At 38.6% G+C, this 21,994-nt stretch overlaps 1 protein-coding gene across 18 annotated transcripts in view; it reads left to right on the top strand.

Annotated features, from left to right (window-relative positions):
- The window catches only part of LOC124177529 (microtubule-actin cross-linking factor 1), a 173,375-nt gene that overhangs the window by 122,794 nt on the left and 28,587 nt on the right, over window positions 1-21,994 (top strand). For 6 of the 18 annotated variants that reach the window (XM_046559962.1, XM_046559963.1, XM_046559965.1 and 3 more), the window contains 10 exons: window positions 172-622; window positions 1,076-1,333; window positions 1,461-2,034; window positions 2,124-2,147; window positions 2,258-2,728; window positions 2,809-4,050; window positions 4,219-4,302; window positions 5,782-6,000; window positions 11,575-11,690; window positions 11,916-21,552. In XM_046559962.1, coding sequence (XP_046415918.1) covers window positions 172-622; window positions 1,076-1,333; window positions 1,461-2,034; window positions 2,124-2,147; window positions 2,258-2,728; window positions 2,809-4,050; window positions 4,219-4,302; window positions 5,782-6,000; window positions 11,575-11,690; window positions 11,916-21,552 — 13,076 coding nt within the window. Of the gene's footprint in view, window positions 1-171; window positions 623-1,075; window positions 1,334-1,460; window positions 2,035-2,123; window positions 2,148-2,257; window positions 2,729-2,808; window positions 4,051-4,218; window positions 4,303-5,781; window positions 6,001-7,189; window positions 7,793-8,779; window positions 9,227-11,574; window positions 11,691-11,915; window positions 21,553-21,994 lie in introns of those variants that run through there. The other 12 variants (XM_046559964.1, XM_046559968.1, XM_046559966.1 and 9 more) reach the window with 4 other exon arrangements.

Genomic DNA, 21,994 nt, shown 5'->3' on the forward strand with positions numbered 1-21,994 from the left:
TATGCGTAAATATACATTGAACGAATCACTTGACTCGTGATTCACGATCAGGCTACGCAATGTTCAGTCGGTGCAGTTGGCCGAAATGACCCGTCTCTCAACCTACCTCACTGTTTCTTCTTATGTAATCTTTAACCTTTTCTTACACGTATATATATAATTTCCTTTCAGACGTTGATACCCCCGAACCGGACGAGAAGTCTCTGATAACGTATATCTCGTCGCTCTACGATGTGTTCCCTGAACCGCCACCGATTCATCCGCTTTACGATGCCGAGGCCCAACGACGATCAGCCGAATACAGGGAATTGGCGACATCCCTTCACTTGTGGATTCGCGAAAAAATGGCCCTTATGCAGGAGCGTTCGTTCCCCCCGACGCTTATCGAAATGAAAAAACTTGCCGCCGATAGTGCCAAGTTTAAAAACGAAGAAGTACCACCGAGGTACAGAGATAAACAGAGATTGGCTCACATATTCAGAGATCTTCAGAAGTACTTTGAGGCTGTGGGAGAGGTCGACATGGAACCCGAACTCCATATCGAAGTTATCGAAAAGAATTGGAACAGGCTGATGATGCTTCATCAGGAGCGAGACCAAGCTATTATCGACGAAATCAAGCGGTAACGTTGAATTTTATCAATACAGTTTATTTTTTGTGTATCCATTAATGGGTATTTGAATTGGAACATGTTCGTCGATTTCGCTATTTCAGTGCAATTTTCGGTAAAATATTTTTATTAGATTTATTCGCAACAATACGGAATTGTATGAATCTGATTCCAGAGTCGTAAACTTCGAAATTGTAGATGGAAAAAGGAAAACATTGATAATTAATATTGTGAGATTCTTATTTGGAAAACTAGTTATTCGGAACTGTTCTTTGCAAATTTGTTTTCGATTCAAATTCTTCAATGTTCTTAGTCTCCCTGCAGATTCTGATATCATACGGTTCGAAAACTTGCACAAAAATGTTATATGGTATAGAAGGAATTTCTATGCTATATATTCTTTGATCGAAAATCTGATCCTTAAACCATATTTTATTCTTTGGCTGATTTTTATGATATTTTCAGCTTGGAACGCTTGCAACGTCTCGCAGAGAAAGTTCACCGTGAAATGAAATCAACGGATAATCGTTTGGAAGAGCTTGAAAGACGAGTGGACGACGAAGCTCGTCATTTGGATCGACTTCATCCATTGGAAGCCAAACATGCTGTTGACCTGCTGGAACAGGACATACGCAATACGGAGACACAGATTCAAAATATATTCACCGACGTTCACACTCTCACAGAAGGCAGATATAGCCAGGCTCCTGAACTCCATAAAAGGTAAATTAGTGTTTATAATTTTCATGTATACGAATATAATTCTGGCGTACACAAATTATAAGCACACTGTTTTGAAAATCTGGCAAGCTGAAGTCCGTTTATTTTCACACGAAATTTATTGTTACAGGGTACAGAAACTTCACCAACGTTGGGTAGCTTTACGGTCGCTACTCCATAAGCGTTTGGTAGCACCGCTGTCCGTAATTTCATTTCCCGTTGAAGAACGAGTCGTTACTAAGCACCGTACTACCGTTCATGAAACTCGATTGGTTGATACTAATCCACATTTCCGTAATCTACACGACTGTATCGATTGGTGCAAGAATAAATTGAAGCAACTACAAGAAGCTGATTACGGATCCGATCTTCCTAGCGTCCAAAATGAACTAGACATTCACCAGAGGGAACATAAAAACATTGACCAGTTTTATTCAAAAGTAGAAAAATGTCTGCAAGCCAAAAACAATTTCCATGGCGATGAACTCGCCCTTTACAGTCAGCATTTGAGCACTCTTCAGAAACTCTATGCTGAACTTTTGGCCACGTCGAATAAGAGACTCTCAGATTTGGATATTCTACAAGATTTCATACAGTCGGCCACTGGAGAACTTGTATGGTTGAATGCCAAGGAGGAGACAGAAGTAACAAGGGATTGGAGCGACAAGAGTTTGAATGTGCAAAGCATTGAACAATATTACGAAGTAAGTTTGTTATTATCGGTGATCAGTATTTTTTCACTAAACTGAAAGATAGTTTAACAGTCTATTAACACTCTATCTACTTTTACAAGCGTACATATGGGTCAGGAATTGAGGTAACAAAATTAACAACTTTTTAGCCAGATTGCAGCCACTTTTCAAACTGGCTTTTACACAATTCATTCATGAAAATCAAATTTGACATAATCGTTTCATTTATTTACAGTCCCTGATGAGCGACTTGGAGAAACGTGAGATTCAGTTCTCCGCTGTACAAGATCGAGGAGAGGCTTTAGTTCTGCAACATCACCCTGCAGCCAAAACAATCGAAGCTTATATGGCCGCGATGCAGAGCCAATGGGCTTGGCTGCTGCAGTTAACTCTATGCCTTGAGGTGCATCTGCGACACGCAGCCCACAGTCAAACCTTCTTCAAAGAGGTTCAGCAGGCTGAACTATGGATAACGAATCGTGATGAGATCCTGAATACCGTTTATTCGCAGTCAGATTTTTCATTGGACGAAGGAGAACGTCTTTTGAAGGGGATGCAAGAACTTAGGGAAGAGTTGAACAACTACGGAGATCATATACAACGACTCGTCGATCAGTCAAAGGAAATAGTTCCCATGAAGCAGCGCAGGCAGCCAGTTGCAAGACCAATCCAAGTCACTGCTATATGCAGCTACAAACAAGTTAACGTGAGTACAAAACCTAATTGTGTAAAATAAGAACAATGCTGTCAGAGGTATAATAACCATTGGCTTAACTTGTTTCACAGATCTCGTTTGAAAAGGGCGAACAATGCACGTTGTATGATAATTCAGGCCGAGTTAAATGGCGCGTCAAAAATTCCCAAGGTGTTGAGTCACCCGTACCTGGAGTTTGTTTTACGTTACCACCACCTGACAAAGAAGCTCTGGATGCGGCCGAAAGACTGCGTCGTCAGTACGACAGAAGCGTGGCTTTGTGGCAACGGAAACAATTGAGATTACGGCAAAATATGATCTTTGCCACAATAAAGGTCGTCAAGGGTTGGGACTTGCCTCAGTTCCTCGCCATGGGTCAAGACCAGCGCACAGCTATCAGAAAAGCTCTGAACGAGGACGCCGACAAATTGCTTTCAGAAGGCGATCCGGCTGACCCGCAATTGAGGAGATTAAGACGCGAGATGGCCGATGTCAATAGGCTGTTTGACGATTTTGAAAAACGTGCTCGGGCAGAAGAGGAATCAAAGAATGCGGGACGTATATTTAACGATCAAGTTTCTGCTCTACAGCAGGCTCTGGATGAGGCAGAAAGAATCCTTAACTTGCGCATCGCAGCTCTCTTGCCGCGAGATCTGGATAGTCTCGAACATCTTGTTCTAGAACACAAGGACTTTGAACAAAATTTACAACGCCATGCACCAGAGGTTGAACAAGTGCAACAAACATTCCGTGGAATAACACTAAAGACAGCTGCGATGAGGAACAAACTCGACAATGTGATGACCAAATGGAATCATTTGTGGAACCTGAGTAATCTTTACATAGAGCGACTGAAATGTGTTGAAATAGTTTTATCCGGCCTAGAAGAAAATACGGCGGCTATTTCAGAATTTGAAATTAAACTGGCATCTTGCAGCGAATTACCATCTGACGTCAAAGGTCTGCAACACGTACTGGAGAATTTAATGATCTTGCAGAGTGCTATATCACAGCAACAAATACTCATTGACCAGCTGAACGACGACGCTCACAATGCACGAAGGTTGGTCGAAAAATCACGGCCTAATCATCGTGGCCCACACAGTGATATGGATAGGCTTGATGCCGAAGTGAACAGGCTAAACGCAAGATGGACAAATATTTGCGGTCAACTCGTCGATAGACTACGAAGCGCGGAAACGGCGTACGGTCTTGCTCAGCAGTACAATAACTCGTACCAGAATGAAGTCGACTTTGTCGATGAGGGGTATCAAAAATTGGAGAATCTTGCTCCGATCCACAATAAAGCTCACGAGCAGCTTGAAACTACTAAGGTATTTATTAGAAACAAAGTCAGATTGTCGCTTTAAGATGAAAAATGAAGAACTACGCCTTGCGATGTGTATTAAATCAATTCATTGGATTTTGGTTTCAGTTGTCTAAAGTGAAAATAATTTATCTCAGAACTTATGATATTGATCAATAAATTGTCGTGTTTTCAGAATTTGCTGAACAAGATTGTGGACAGAGCTCCGGTAATTGAGGCAGTTAATGTAACCGGTGGTCGCTTGATTCGCGAAGGCAAGGTAAGACGAAATTTTGGCGCATAAAAGTGCCTGGACAGGTAGCTTAAGCTAGTTGAATGATTGTTGTATGAATGGAACCCCAAGTTATTGATTTACATTGTATATACTTATCATCATCATTTCATTTATTCACGTACACAAACTTTTCGATGTTCTTTTACACATTTTTTTCAAGCTCTACTCAAGGCAAATTTTCAGAAGGCTACAACAAATCACCATATTTGTACTATACACATGTACAATTACTGTCTATTATTGTGATTGTTATTGTTATTTATGGCGACGAGTATTTATCGTCATTTATAAGTGAAATCACATTTTTGGACCTTCCAAATGCAGTACTCCAAATGACATTTCTTTTGTTGCAATTAACGGCTACTTTAACTATAATTGTTACTTAAATTTTAATGGATTATTTAACTCGTTGAACTAAAATTTTACTAAATTCTTATCTAGTATGTTCTCGAAAAAAAAAACAAAAGTTTGTTATTTACCATTACTGAGGCAGACATGAGATTTAATCATTCGAAGAGTAAACATTAATGAGTAGCATGGTTGAATGGAGTTAGAAATTGGCATGCTTTATAGGGTGATGGAGATTTCATATTGCTTGCGGGAGCCCTTTTTACTTTTTTCTTGCCAAATTTCTGTCTCAGTCATGTAGCACAATAATGATTGAAGCTCACCAGATAGAATCATCAGTTCAATCAAACGTCTTTTGTATTTTCCTGCATTTCTTCTTGATTTTATGATTTTTCGCCATTATCACCGTTTATCATGTAATTTCGCTGTCATTTTTTCTGACGCGTATCCGTTGCTCTCAACTATAGTTGAGATCTCTTAGCTCATCTTTGTGCCAGTCCAATGTGTAAACCACAATTACCTTGATATGTAATTTCGCCAAGCTATTTTCGAGGATTTCATTTGGCGTCGACACAGACTATTCTTGGCACCTGCTTGCTAAATTGTTTGATTTCTACTTAAAGATGCCAAATAAATATTTCTCCTTTTATACGCAAAAATATACGCTAGCATTGATTGATCTTTTTGCATATTCTTGAGTTTTATTCCATATCCTGCAGCAAATCAAATTGGAAAATCAATTTTTTAATGATAAATTCGTTTTCGACTACAATCCTTTTTATCATACTTTCGTTTCATTCATACTAATTTACAGATTATATGATTGTGTTAACTTTTTTTTTTAGTATCAAATATATCAAAATTAGTAAAATTCCTACTGTCCCATGTATTTAAGTCTCAAAGCTTCAATCTGTAGGTGATATATTAACACCAACATATTCAATTTTCAAGAATAAGATTGATATAATTTATATAATCCGTTCTTTACGCACACAGCATATTTTTGAATATACGTTCTTCAGTATTCTTATTCTTTATCATTGCTTGATGGAGGCTAACGGTAATGGCCTACCCGATCTAATTCACTAACCCTAACGGACTAACCTAACACTTTAGATATACGCCCAGAGGCTAAGAGCATTCAGGGAGCAGTTGGAAGAGGTTTGCCCATCGTTGGATGCTTCGGTGAAACGACCACGACGAGACTCGGCCACAGTAGACAACGTTGCCCGTGAACTAGACACTCTGAACAGAAGATACACCACTCTTCTCAGCCTTCTTCAGGAACGTGCTAGGAAGCTGGTTCTACTCTTCCCTGAAGATTTGGCGCTACAGGTGAGTTTTCCATTCTCTATTACACTTTCGACACATGTTTTCTATTTGTCGATGACTGAGTTGTTACATGGAGACCAATTAGCACATTTTTGAGATTTCATGTGGCAGGGATCTCCTTGGAAATATTTTATATCTTGACAGCTAGTGTGTATGACGAATGTGCCAACTGAACAAAATATCGAGTTGAACATTAGAATTTAAAAGCATACTCCACCCTTTGTTAAATCAACATGGTGATAATATTTTGATCCAACTGCAGAAAATCATAAAGCAGTCCAATCCCACACGGAAATTATTTGTGAAATAAATTGGCTCTTAAAATGTTGAAACTGCAAGTTAAAAATGAGATGAATCCAGTAGGCGAGTTAGATTTTATCACCGGCAGACCTGGGCTGAACTATTTTAGGTATAATTTAACCTATACCGATGTGGAACAAGAGACATTAATAGATTAAATCAGTGAGGCGATTTTCAACTAGCTTAATTTGAAGTTACGTAAGCTATCGTGTCATTTGCGATAAAATATTATAAATTTTACGATTCAATGAGGCGAGAAATTTTGCTACCGTCGATATTTTTTTCACACAACTGGTGGAAATGCAACTCTGGTTAGTGCGGCATTTTTAACAGTTTCTTCGATTCTTAATTCTATTCACTTTCACATTACCAGGTAAACGAATTATTATGCTCAAGTATTCATGAATTCAGCATAATACAAACACGTGTATTCACTATAGTGAATGTATAGCTACTATTCCCTAAAACATTAGTGACGTTGTAACATACATTATTGCTTGATGACATCATATGTATTTTTTCTTGTGATGATGTATGCGTATTGAATGGCAAATACTGCTAGGGGCTACGATTTTTTTCTCCTTTAAACTGCGTAAAAAGCTAATTTGAATTATTTCGTTACAAAGACCCTCAGAGGCGGTACTCCAATAAGATTCTAAATTCGATCATGCAATTCAAAAAGGATATAGTAATTTCATGCACATCGTTTTCCTTCTCACCTGGACATTAATCTTCTATCTATTCCGGTCTTATCTCTATTTTTCCTCTTATCTTTGATTTACAACACTTTCTCGATTAGGTAGAATGATTTCAACCGAATGGAAACTTGATAGGTACGAATAACTTGAAAAATGTAAATAAGATATTTTAATTAAAAAAATCCAGAATCTAATTAAATTTGTTTTTCTACCTTGAATTACGAAATATTTATAAATTAATTGTCATAGAATTTGAATACGTCATAGTTATGCTGGTCCCAAAGGTCACAACTGATCCTGATTGTATGACATCACTTAAATTCGTTGAGAGCAAATTTTTTATACATTTTTTTACGGAGGCTACTTTTCATAGTCAAGGAACCAGATAATTTCATCTCGATAGTTATGTATTTCGTTGGAAATTTTATCTCTACTGATAATGTGAGCGAAATATTTTTTCACGACAGAACGGTTCTTTCCCTCTCTTAATGACAACGTAACAATTGACAAAACTACAATTTCTTCATTTTTTCCAAACTTGAGTTTTTATCGCATGGTAAGTGAGCTTTTGCGTTGCGGGTAAGCAATGAGGAAGAAGATCAATAAATGCTGGAGGTGTGTAGGTAGGTGGGTGGGGTGGCTGTTCAGCCACGAGACAGTGTAGGTGTCTGAGTGGGCAGTCAAAGTTGGCCTTGCTCAGAACCACTTAATCACATCGGGTTACCATAAATGAACAGAGATACGTGGGTTTTGCAAAATACTGCTTTCTGATGTCACAGCTTGCAATTTATCGAAAGGTATATACATTGTGCCTGTTTGCTGCATAACGTGTTTCTGTATGGTTCCCAATAATCTAAGTGCAGTCATGCTGCTTTCATGAAAATCGCGATGAAAATAAGGAAAAAACTGGTGGAACTATAATGAACCTGAAGTATTCAGATGTCTGATATGGCGTGGTGGAAAACGAAGTGTACAAACGAGTTTAAGCAAAGAATTTGCATTAAGTAACTCTGTATGTAAACAATTTTGAAATATTTCTTGTGTGTGTTGTATTTGTACCAGAAATCATAGTATTATATTGAAATAAAAATATTTTTCAAGCAGTTTTTCCCAGTGTATCAAAGTAGAGAGAGGGAACTGAAATCAGATAAACGATAAGCTAGATCAGATCGTGCGGTTAACGTTCGAATAGATCAAGTAATCTCCTTTATTCTTCAACATTCTTAAATTTTATTGTATCATGTGTAGTATATGTTTTTCAATGTGGTATTTAATAATTTGTGAATGATACAAATAAAAGTGTGATATCAAAATTTTGTAGATTGCGTACCTATCTTGGAATGCTGTATTGCACCATTTGATAAGCTTGCTTTTATATCAATTCTTGTTACCAGATATCTACCGGTGTAAAATTTCAACCTAAGGCCAAATTCTTCAAATAATTAATTATGGCAGTAATAGTTTATATAAAACAGAATAACAATTAAAAAATTGAAGAGTGCTAATGCTATGAGATGTGTCAGCACAGATACATTTTACAATATTTTTTTTGAAGAGAAATTATGATAATTCATGGCCTATCTTACTTATGAGTTAATTGAATGAACATGTTTATCGCTATAACCGGTAAAGCGTGATATTATTTCTAAGGATATGACCGCTGGCATCTGGGTGTTGCAAAGAAGAGGTCATGTGTTCATTCAGAAACAGAGAGGGAGTCATAAAATGAAGTTAAGCCTACACTCGGTTTGATCTTGCTTAACTCCACAACTGCCACTCTCCAAGTCAGTGTCACAGCCAACCTTGTGCCGTTCACATCGCTACCAGTTAATGGTCAAACGAATACTCAGTTCCTTAATTCGTGTAATATTACTGAACAAATTTATAAAGAAAACTGAAATATGTCCACTTCCAGAGGAGATTTTTATAACTTAGTGTTGTGTTACAGTATTTAAATGTATGCCTCTTTTGCATATATTACAGAAGTGTCTCAAATATGTGAATAATAAATAGGCTACACAACGTATACAAAATGTGATTTCGATCAGTACGAAACCTGGATACTAAAATAGCAGTGTCTTTAATCGTGGTGTGACTGTCATAATGTGAAGTTTTTAGTTATTGAGGGTAAATTTATTGTAATTAAGCTTGATACTGAATAATTGAGTCGGATACTGCAGACTTGAAATGAAATAAACATGAAGCAGTCCAAGAAACGTATCGTAAAGCAGGTAATGTTAAATAACCTAAACCGGTTATAACGTTGATAAAACCATCGTACAGACTAGGAAAATAAATTTTCAAAGTTCAATTCCATCATGGTGAAAAGGCATTTGTCCTGAAATATTAACTCAACCTTAACGAAAATAAATCAATCCTACAAATAGTTGTAAAGTTGAATAGTGGCAGGTGAATTTTTTCCTTTAAAGATTCGAATGCAAGGACAAATACAATTTTTTATTATAGTCATGCCTGTCTGATCGTTGATAAAGATAATGCAACGCTATTGTGGTTTGCTAATCATACAAACCACTGAGTCGGAGGACTTGCGCAAAGTATCTGGGATATAATCGCTAAAATGCTAATTAAAATTTCAGTTGCTGTAATAATGTTCAAAATAACGCAAATAATTATTATATTCATGCGAGAGCGTAATTTTTATTGGAATGTCCTAAACTAGATTCTTGACCAGTTATAAGTAATGTAATGATTTAACTCTACAAGGCTTCTCGAGTCTGAGAAAATTAACATCAGTGTATGGCATTTAGTTTGCTAGAAATAGTTTTCTCAAATGTTGCAATTGTTGTCGACATTCCAATTATGACGTAATAGTTAGGACCAAGTTCACGGCAGTGGAGCAGGCTGCTTGCTACCTATGATGTCACCGGCTATTCCAAGTACCTGACTGATTTCACTGAATACTTGTCACAGTCGTGTTTACTCTAACTTCAATGCCCGCTACTCTGATGCTCACATAATCATTTAGTAATGATGAATCAAAAAAATCGAATTCAACATTCCCTGTAAACAACTCGATTTGATTTTCATGAAATCATGTAATATGTAACTGTCTGAATAGTGTCCTTACTATTGGTCGTAGCAAAATATTTCACTTTAACCGTAATTCTGTATGTAAGAAAGCGATGCACACAAAAATTTGAAGGCTACTTCTTTAACAAGTTGTCGGTCCTTCGTTGATCTAAATATAAACTGACAAAGTCAGCCGAAGTCTACCTCCACGTGAGTTGGCTGTCATGAAAGCTATATTATAAATAGATATTGTTTCGTGAATGGCTTCGGGCGTCTCAGTTTTTCATAGCATTTTCAGCAGGAAAGACGTATATTCTTTAGTTTGGTTAACAAAAAGATGTGACAGACGTCTTTCGTTGCATTTTTCCAGCATTGTGTACACCGTGCACTGTGTATTTAATACTAATAAGGTGGTAAACGTTTGTGAAGGTGGATAGTCAAGTTTTATGAAGTTTATTAGTAACTATCGGTGTACAAGTTATAAATTGTGAAAAGAATGAAACTGGGGCTATAGTTGAGTGTATCAATTATACTAAGTAGGGGATTAAATTTTTCGTAACAACAAACGTTAGCAATGTGGTCATTCTGTGCACGCTATTTGTGAAAATTAGGCATACTTTATGATGCTGAGTTAAAAATTGTCTGATAATAATTCAATAGTAACCGAAATTTGAAGAGTGATAATTGACCACGTATATTTCACATTCTTTTTTTTTTTTTACTTTTTTTGGATATTAAAATGCGTAGAAATCATAGGGCAGTAGTTAAATCGTTAGGATTGTGTTATGAAAAAAATGATGGCGTTGTGAGATGAGTTCGTAATGACCATTATAGCCGATTTCTCAATAAACGTGATATCAAAATCTGTAGGCATTCAGTTTCGTAAACACTGGTTATGCTTCGTAAAATAGAAATCTTGTTTTCATTGTGGTAGAGATGGTCATCTCGCAAAATTAATTCAGTGGTATTTCATTTGTCTAGTGCAGAGATTGATTGCCTACACTTGAATCTGTTCAAAATAAATTTATATTACTAATTAAACAACTAAACTCACTGTTTATGTGTTACGTGCGTATGTAAAAGTGATTAGTATTGAAGTTATTACACACACTCGACTTGATGTAATGAAGCATTATGATCTCTGGCTAAAGGAATGGAAATGTCGAGTTATCATAATTCAGTGAAACAAATGATGCAAATGAAAGTGAACTCTATCGTTATAAATAATTAATTGAATTATTGATTCATTTTGTTTTTATATCAATTACTTCACAGTAAATTTAATTAAGAAGTGTATAGACAAAATGCAAATTCAGCTGTTTCATGTCAGCATGAAATTGATAATGATGACACGATGCACCTGCTTACCAGAGCAAAGTACAGTGACCTATAAGTGATAGGGGGGGGGAGAAGTGAAGTTTTCATTTTTCGACGTGCTTAAAATAGAATATACAAACATTAATACAACATAATAATATTAAAAGTTTAACGAAAACAATTCCGTTGAAAAATGCTAACGGTAACATATCTATTATCGTTACTGTTTCAGCGTGTTCTTCAGGAGCAAAGACCATTGAGGACATTCAGGACTGAATTCAACATTTATGAAAGCTCGTCCAGTGAAGAACGATATACCTCGACGACAACACATTACACGCAATCACAGTGAGCATTTAAATTACTGAATATAGCTTTGGAGTATACTCAAAACTTAGTTAAAAAGAGTAAAAATTACAAAAGAATTAATGTAATGATCAAGCAACAATTCAAAATAACTAAATAGTGTCACGATTTTGAAAGCTCTTGACAAAATATGGTATGGCTTAATGTATATGTAAGTAAGTTTTACGTTACATTTTTAAGATTATTGATATTTTATTATAATCGCAGGTACACGACAGAACATCATGAATCAACCGCGGTTACCTCGTCTAACGAAATTCAGCTTAAACCTAGGGAAGCACCGTCGCTTAAACGGCCACATGGCAATCATAGCTTTACGACCAATGGAGATGCGACGAAAATATCAGATACTGCGGCGTCAAAGTCTCAGTGGTCTGGAAGTAGTATGCAATTTAGCGAAATTAGGAGTCTCAAAAGAATACACAGGGCGGAAGAGGGAATCGGTACTGATAACATAATCGAAGCTAGGGGGATCATTCACCCAGCTACTGGTGAAGTTCTCACAGTAGGAGATGCGATAAGTCTTAGAATACTCGATGTTAGGACCGGTAGGATAGCCACATCTCCAGATGGTAAGACTAGTGTGCCTATCGACGAGGCTGCTCGCGTTAATATCATTGACGCCAACCTTGCAAACAGATTGTTAGGTCCTTGTGGCGTCACCGAAGATGGACGCCAAGTTTCACTCCTTGAGGTTATTCAACGGGAACTATTTGACGCAGAACGAGGAGATGACAGAGTAAAGGTAACATATGTTGCAACTTCAGGAGTTAGCGTTGCTGATGCGATGAAACAGGGTTTGTTAGATCCAGAGACTGGTCAATTTATAACTTTAAGCGGTGAACACATTTCCATCGAAGAAGCATACTCCCGAGGTTATTTGATCAGAATTGATACGACAGTTAAAATAAAACGAGGTGCACTCGCATTATCTGATGCAATCTCCCAAGGCTTGGTGGATGACAGAACTAGTCACATCATTGACAGAAACACAGGGAAGGTCTATTTTTTGGATGAGGCAATTGAAAGAGGTTTAATTGACCCGGACATCAAGGAAATCGTCGATACGAAGCATGACACAAAGCTCACAGTATCTGAAGCTATTGCGCAGGGTATACTGAATCCTAAATTGGGAAAATATATGCATGGTATATCACTAGAGAAACTTTCGCTGAACGAAGCCAGGCGAAGACAATTAATTATCAAACCAATGACTTTGAAAGACTGTTGCGATTTGGAAATCATTGACGACAAAGGTAAAATCGCGAGTCCAGCACATCAGAGTAAGTTGGGAATACTGGAAGCTTTATCGAAGGGTGTTTTAGATGCTGACCACATTAAATCTATATCAGATACCAAAGAAAATGATTTGCTCACATTAGCAGATGCCTTGGCAAAGGGTATTGTTTTGCCAGAGGGCAAATTCAAAGATAGCTCCACGGGCGAAGAATCAACCATTCCAGAAGCAGTTGATCGAGGTTTAATCACATCTGTCGCACAAAAATCTATATTCGACATTGATGGTTTCAAGGATCCTATTTCAGAAGAATTTATTAGTTTAAACACGGCTTTGCTGAAAGGTTTAATCAGCCCAAAGTTTGGTGGCTCCTTCGTTACTGACTTGAAGAGTGGAAAGACAGTTTCAATGGATGAAGCTATGGGTCAAGGTCACGTGCGACCGGAAGTACTAGAAATGTTGAACCGTGGAATAGGAGTTACGGATAAAGGTAAAGAAATTAGCGTGCTAGAAGCAGTATTAATTGGACTGTTGGATCCAAAATCGGGTCAATTATTAGATCCTAGAAGCAAGAAACCAGTGCCTTTAGAAGAAGCAATTAAACGTGGCCTTATCACGCCAGATGGTGCAGCGCTGCTAGCCAGTTTGCTAAATATTACTGTAACCACCCAGACTGTAACCAAGACTGTCAAACGATATGTGACCGTAACAGAAACTGGCGAAACAATAACAAGAGATTATAAAATAACTTATGGAGAAGCGCTGAGCAAAGGTTTACTCAATGAACAGACAGGAGAGTTCAGAGATCCTGACAATGGTAAAGTAGTGACTATCCAAGAAGCCATTAAGGAAGGTCTAGTTAGTGATCCAAAGTTAGACGAGACACCGAGACATTCCCCGAAAAGAACGAGAGATTTTCCAGCTAAACAAATGACGTTTGAAAGTACCGTTACTGCCAACGTAAATACTCCTGTACGACCTCCACGGGGCTTATCACCTACTAAGGCTATTGGTACTACGACAACAATTATCACTAGAGAAATTCATCCACCACTGAAAGAGAGATCACCATCTCCCACTAAAATTTCAGTAGTAACAAAATCAAGAACTCCTCAACCAGTCACTGTTAGTACGAGCAGTGTAACAATCACTTCTAGCGCGACATCTACTTCGACAATATCCACAGAGTGGTCTTCTTCTCCTAAAGGAAAGTCCCCTTCACCTGTAAAAGACTGGTCTCCATCGCCAGCTAAAAGTAGATCCCCATCACCAACAAAGATGAAAACTCACATGCCATCTGCCACTACCACTATTACCACAAAACGTAGATCCCCATCTCCTGCAAAGGTAGAAAGGAAGCCCAGCAAGGAAGAAAAGATTATTTCTGCGACATCCCACTCTAAATCTGCTTATCCGGAACCTATGGAAGTGGACAAGTTTTCGTCAACGGTAATCAGTACGTCAGTGAAAACACATTCTACAGAATTCATTGAAAATGAACGAGCATCAACAGAAAGAAGAGTATTCGAATTGCCAACAGACGGATGGATGTTGTCTGAAGCTATTGAGCAAAAGCTGTTTGATCCAGTTACAGGTCTCTTTATAATTCCAGGTACAGATAGATTAGTTTCGTTTGAAGAGTGTGTGAAGCTTCAAATTATCAACCCCAGTTCCGGTGTTGTGATAGACCCAAATAATGGTAGGAAGATATCGTTATTGAGAAGTCTTGAGAAGAATATTTTAGACTCTACAGGCCATTATACTCAACCATCCAAAATTCCAATGAAAACAGCTATCGCTAAAAGATTAATAATTTTGGAACAGAGATCCATGGAAGTCGATACAACAACTCACAGATTATTCCAAATAACTAAAGTCTCTGGTGGACCAGATAAAGTTGCTGTATCACAGCTTGATGACCCATCGAAAATTACAGAAATCAAAAGTACTGAAGAATTATCAACACTAGAACCTTTACAAGTAGCCCAGGGCATTATTTATGATCCAGCTACTGCTTTGGTAATATTCACAGAGACAGGTAAATCTACGACACTCCTAGGAGCTATTACAGAAGGTGCAATACAACCGGAAGCCATAGTAGTTAAGCACCCACAGACAGGGAAAGATATTCAGATTCAGGAAGCAATTGAAAAGGGTATTGTAAACCCGGTTACAGGTGTATACAAAGATGAAACTGGTAGAAGTATATCAATCGCTGATGCTGCTAAATTTGGTGTGGTAGCCGTGCTAGGCGCGCCCTTGGTTGCTGCAGCAGCAGCTGTAGAAGCTGTCAAGAAAGCCATGGTGGAAGATCCGAAGACGGGTGAAAAGATTCCACGTGAAGTTGCTATTGAGCGTGGTCTGGTGTCACCTGACAAGGTGGTAAGTAGAACAGAAATTGTGACTACTACTGTTGTTGTGACTGATCCAAAAACAGGTAAAGAAATTCCTGTCAACGAAGCGATCGAGAAAGGAATTGTAAGTCCGGAGGAGTTGCAGAAGTTGTCAGCAGTTCCTGATTCAACGGTAAAAGTCAAAATCCTAGATACTACAAGTATTTCATTAGACGATGCAGATGACACAAGACCGTCGCCTGGGGAGAAGACACGAGGCCGTGTAACTACAGAACCGAAATACAAAGTCACCATTGGTAAAGCAAGATCCTTGTCTCAGAGTCCAGAACGCGAAGCAAGACCTATTTTGCTGCAAAAAATGCGAAAAAAGATTGTGAAACCGAAGGATGCAGCAGAAAATGGCATTATTGATACTAAGACTGCAGAAATCTTGGAAAAAGCAGTAACGACTGTTGGTCAAAATGGGGAAACTCTCACACTAGCGGAAGCTATAGAATCAAACAAAATCATTCCTGATAGTGGTAAAATTATCGATCCCCAAAGAGGAGATGTTCTTAACATAAAAGAAGCCTTGGAACGTGGTATATTGGATCCTGAAAGTGCTAACGTGCTGGTACCACTAGCAAGAAGCCTGTCACTACCTAGCTTGTATGATCAAGGTCTTCTTGAACCTACAGAAGGTAAGGTCATACATCCCGAAACCGGAGCACACTTAACACTCCATGAAGCAATCATATGTGAAATAGTTGACCCCTTCTCCAAGCTTACACATCTAAGTGGTGAAAAAATCACGTTAGAATCGGCCATTGAAAAAGACATTGTCGATGGAGATCGATCCCTTGTAAAATTGAAAGACGGAAACATAAATCTCGTTAAAGCGGTTGAGAGTCAAGTATTTGAAGTTCGCCACTCAACTAGTCCAACACAAATACCTCCAGCCGGTATGACTTTCCCTGTTGCACTTAAACGTGGTCTTGTTGATCCCAGTACAAAACAAATAAAACATCCTATCACTGGAAAAGTTTTACCAGTTGAGGAGGCAATTAAAGAAAACTTTATAATGGCTCTTCCCTATCCAGCAGCACCTGATAGTACTGACCTATCAAAAGCCTTGGAAGCTGGCCTTATAGACAAGGATAAAGGTGTTTTCACGCATCCGTCAACAGGCACTGCAATTCCAATTGCGGAAGCTGTCGAATCCGGTTTACTTGTGATCAAGCCACAAGTTGAAGGTGAAACTATCACTGCTGTGACTGAAACCATCACTTCGTATCATACAATTACAACTAAAACTATAGAACTCTTACCTGGATATGTACTCTTAAGTGCTACAGAAATACAAGATATAAATAACGGAGAAATTATTCCTATGGAGCAAGCGAAACAAAGGGGTATCGTGAGGGATGAATCTGAAACTAAAGAACAATTTACAACAAGAGATATAAAAATGACGTTCAGTGATGCAGTAGCGAGAGGTTTGGTTGATATGAATGCGGGAACATACACCGATCCTGGAACTGGTACTATCATGCCTATCGCTAAAGCCATAGAAGTTGGGATCTTGGACACGTCGTCAACAAGTGATACATCAGATTCTCCAAAAAAATCACCAAATTCTAGTTTGACTGTATTAGAAGCAGTCGAAACAATCTATGACGAAGGAACAGGCAAATTCAAGGATCCAAAGACAGAAAAATCGTACAATTTCTCAGAAGCCATAGAAGTCGGACTTATTGAACCAGATTCAGTAGTTTACGACGTAAAAACAGCAGAATCTGTCACAACTAAGGAAGCTGTTGAGCGAGGTCTTCTTGACTCAAAAACTGGAAAAGTAAAAGACAAAGATGGAGGTTCTATTTCTGTAACCGAAGCAGCTAAGTTAGGTCTCTTGGCCATTGTTGCTGCACCAGTTCTTGCAGGAAAAGCTATTGTAGATGCCGTGAAGAGTCATCAAAACGTTGAGAAGAAACTGCCTGTCACCTCAGCAAAAGACATTAGTCCACCCAGAGAAACATATCCTCGTGATACTATTCAGATTGTAACTGCTGGCCCTGCCGATGAATCGGTCGATGGTTCAGTTGAGAGGACGCCATCACACACAGTTGTAGAAGTACAAAAGAAATCACCAGAACGTGAACAACCAGTCATTGAAACGTCGCTTGGATTAGCTCTAGAGAATAATCAGATCGACCCAAGAATAACTAGAATCATTATTGGTGACCAAGAACTTCCGTACACTCTTCAAGAGGCTTTAGAACAGCGCAGAATTGAACTGAGCGAAAGTATTGAAATAATCAGCAAAACATTAATCAGGCAAGTAGCAGTACGACCGAAGTTCAAAGTTACTGTATCTAAAGATCTGACACCACAATTTCTTGCCGAGCAGGGTGCGTATGATCTCAGTACAGATAAGTTTGTGGACCCTGAAACTGGAGATAAAATTTCATTCAATGAGTTTGTACTTGATCTTGAGTTGCTCGATCCTAATAATGTCTGGGTCAAAGATTTGTCAAGTAAAACAGAAAAGTATGTTACCCTTGGAGAAGCTATCGAACGACCACTGGTTGATAGAAATTTGGGAAATATGGTTGATCCAAAATCGGGAAAGAAAGTACCATTTTTCGAAGCAATTAAACTTGGTTGGATTATAGAGAGAGAACACGTTGTAGAAGAAGAACGCCTGTCTCTGACATTACAGGAGGCAATAGAAGCTGGTGTATGTGATCCGCACAGTGGTGGACTACGAGATCCAAGATCTGGCGAGCCCCTGACACTAGTTGATGCAGTCGAAACTGGATTGATTGATGCAGATTCTATTAGCATACGAAACCCTACGACTGATGAAATATTGCCTTTTGGTGAGGCTGTAGAAAGTGGTATCGTAGATCTGAACAGAGGTGTGATTGTAAACGTTGAAACAAGGACAGAAATTGACATCAAAGTCGCATTCCTGAAAGGTTTTGTTGTTCCTGGGCCGAGAAAACCGATATCTTTAGAAGCAATCGTACACAAGGGCATGTATAACCCACAATCTGGTACTATTAAGGATCCTCTAACCAAACAAGAAATTGATATAGAAGAAGCAGTTCGCAGAGGAATCGTGGATGCTTTTATTACCGAATGTCAAGATACAGCAGCAGGCTCCTTCATGTCCCTTGACGATGCAATCACTATCAAGCTTATTAATCCAAACACAGGTCGCTTACGTGATACTAAAGCCGGAGAACTTGTATCCCTTGACACAGCACTTAACAAAGGTCTCATTATTACTGCACCGTTTGTGCCCACCTTGATCGACGTAATTGTTCAAGAATATTACTCTCCGAAAACGAGTCTTGTTTTAAATCCGATGACCGGTGAGGAATTGACCATTCGACAAGCCTTAGCTATCGGATATATAGATGGAAGATCAATTAAAATTAGGGATGACAGAAATGATACTGTTATTCCTTTACAAGATGCACAGAAGAAGAATCTTGTAGATTTAGAAAAGGGTCTTTTACTATCTCCGTATTCTATGACTCTGGACATAGCTTTTGAAAAGGGGTACATTTTGTCCACAATCAAACCATGGACCTTGCAAGAGGCTCTGGCGCATCAATGTTATGATCCAAAAACAGGAATCTTCACAATTGATGGTAACAAATTCACATTGGAGGAGATGATAATGAAAGGAGTGATTAGCCGCGACAGTTCGTCCATTAAAGACCCACGAACTGGAAATATAATATCTCTCGCTGATGCTATCAAACATGGTCTTATTGACCCGAAAACTGGGACTGCGCTGGATCCTGTTACTGGCATTTCTCTGACACTTACTGATGCTCTAGAAAGAGGCCTGATAGTACCTGCAAAGCGGAAAATATCTCTTCCCGAAGCGGTTTTCAAGGGATTTTATGATCCCAAAACTGGTAAATTCAGTAGTCTTGAATCTCATGAAAAACTTTATACCGATCAAGCTATCAAGAAGGGTGTCATCGATCCTACATCGGCTATTGCTCGTGATCCAAGCGGGTATGTAATCACTTTCAACAAAGCCATTGAACAGCTCATAGTGGATCCCAGAACTGGAACAATAACAAACGACCAGGGGCAAAGCTTTGATTTTCATGAGGCTTTTGAACGAGGACTGTTGGTCGAGGCCCGTCGGCCTATGAGCCTTAGTGAAGCAATATCTAAAGGTATCCTGGATGAAGAAAAAGATGCTTTCTTAGACCCTCAAACTGGTGCCCACTTAACTTTAATCCAAGCAATTCAAGAAGATTTAATAGATGCCGAGTCTGTGACAGTGAAGGATGCACGTACTGGTTTCTTGAAGAAAATAACTTTGAATGAAGCAATCCAACGTGGCTGCATTGACCGGATTACTGGTCGAGTCAAGGACTTTACACGAGATAATTTAGAAATATCTTTGAAAGAGGCTTATGAAGCTGGACTAATTATCGATAATAAGGCAGCAGTATCTATACAGCGAGCAATACATCAAGGATTGTACGATGACAAGACTAGAAAAATTACCGATCCGAGTACTGGCAGGGCTATTACTTTGCACGAAGCCATGCGAAAATGTGTTATCAGCCCTACCTTGGCATGCTATTGGGATAAACGAGCAGAGCGGCTATTATCACTTGCAGAAACATGTCGTGCTGGTGTTATCGACAGAAGATCTGGAGTTTTCAGGGAGCCCGGAGCAAATTGTTCTATTTCATTATCTGATGCTCTGCAGGTTGGCTTAATTGTTGACATTGAAAGTACAGGATTTGGATTCTACGAAGCCATTCTTATGGGCATGTATGACATTCCAACTGGTCGATTTGTACATCCATCCAGCGCTAGAAAACTTACCTTAGCCGAAGCTTGTCAGGAAGAACTTATTAATCCCTTAATTTCCGTTGTCAAGAATACCAAGACCAATAAATATATACCTTTGGCTGATGCAATTACCGATGGGCTTATTGACGCGGTTCGTGGTACTTACAATATTCCTGAGATTGGTAAAGTTATGAATCTACAAGAGGCACGTAAAAAGGGTTTTGTTGTGCCTTATAAAAAACCACTCACAGTCGAAGAAGCTGTTAAATGTGGTCTATATCGTGGTGACAGTGGTAAATTCGTTGATCCAGTTGCTAACGAATTTCATGAAATACCTCAGGCTCTTGCCATTGGTCTAATTGATCCAGAGACAACTGCTCTCAAAGATGCCACTACTGGTCAAATTAAGTCCTTGCAAGCAGGAATCGAAGATGGTACAATTGATGTATCTAAAGGAAGAGTACTTGATCCTAAAACAAAACGTGCCTACAACATTGATGTTGCACTGGAGCGTGGCTTATTAGTGACCCTTGATAAACCATTGATTCATCAACCAGAACGCAGAACGTCGTTAGAATTGCTGAAGGCATCAATGAAAGACAAAGGCGTTAGAGAATGTACTTTGGAAGAAGCAATCAGATACGAACTACTTAATTCGGATGCATCTGTCGTTAAAGATCCTAGGACTGGAAGATTCATTAGTGTGACCACGGCAATCAGCGAAAGCGTAATTGATCCCTCCAAAAAGGTGACATTTGAACCTCAAGCTGGAAAAGTACCTTCCCAATGTGTTAAATTTGAGGAGACAGTTGTGTTTTTCAGTGAACCTCTGACATTTGAAACAGCCGTCGAAAAAGGCTATTTGGTTCTTGAAACTGGAAAAATGAAAGATCCCAAGTCCAACGAATCGTTGACATTGAAAGAAGCCGTTACCCTCGGAATTATAGATCCAGATTCAGCATTGATCAAAGATCTGCAGAAGAAAAAATTGGTCAAATTACCCGAAGCCTTCCGTAAAGGAATTATGGATAGCGAGAAAAGCAATGTCTTAGATACCGCGACGTCTAAGCTGCATACATTACCGAAAGCAGTTGAGAGTGGTCTCTTGGCAACACCCAAGCAAGGAATATCATTTATAGAAGCGTTACAATTCGGCCTTTATAACCCCACGACGGGTGGTTTTCACGACCCTTTTGTTATTACTTCTGTACTAGATCGTAAGCGTTTGACACTATCAGAAGCTATAGAATCAGGCTTAGTTGATCCATCGACGACGGTAATTAAAGACCCTGAAACTGGTAGCATAACAAGTCTGCTAGAAGCCATAAATTTAGGCAGGGTAGATCCAATATCAGGCAGGTTTATAGAAGGTCCTGAGAACAAGAGTCTAGACTTGGTCAAAGCATTGGAACGGGGTTACATTCTCGCTGCTGAAGCAAGGGTAAGTCAATTTTTGTACATACATTATATTTTTATTAGCTTGCTAAAAGGTTACGGAATATCGCATTTGCCACTGAAATTTTTGTTTTAATGTATCTCAAAGATGAACAATAGAGTTTATGAAATTATTTCAAATATTATTAGTGGAGCTTGGTGGCATGGTCCTGCATGGGCCTTAAATTAGCTGCCAGGGGATGATTAAATTTTTTCTGTTCAATTATTACAAACATATTAATATATTTTTTTATGTAGATTACACGATCACCTGCATACCAATTTCACGACTACTAGATAATAAATTAGATAAAAATGTTGTTCCTGTTTTGCATACATCTTCATCCCTTGTCAGAATTGATTATAAAAGTCCGCTTACCATGTTTTGTCTCATTTTTACAGTGTGCCCATGTTACACGCCACCCACACCCCCGTGCTTGTTATCATTT

Source organism: Neodiprion fabricii, chromosome 3 (genome assembly GCF_021155785.1).
Source record: "Neodiprion fabricii isolate iyNeoFabr1 chromosome 3, iyNeoFabr1.1, whole genome shotgun sequence".
Taxonomy (NCBI): domain Eukaryota; kingdom Metazoa; phylum Arthropoda; class Insecta; order Hymenoptera; family Diprionidae; genus Neodiprion; species Neodiprion fabricii.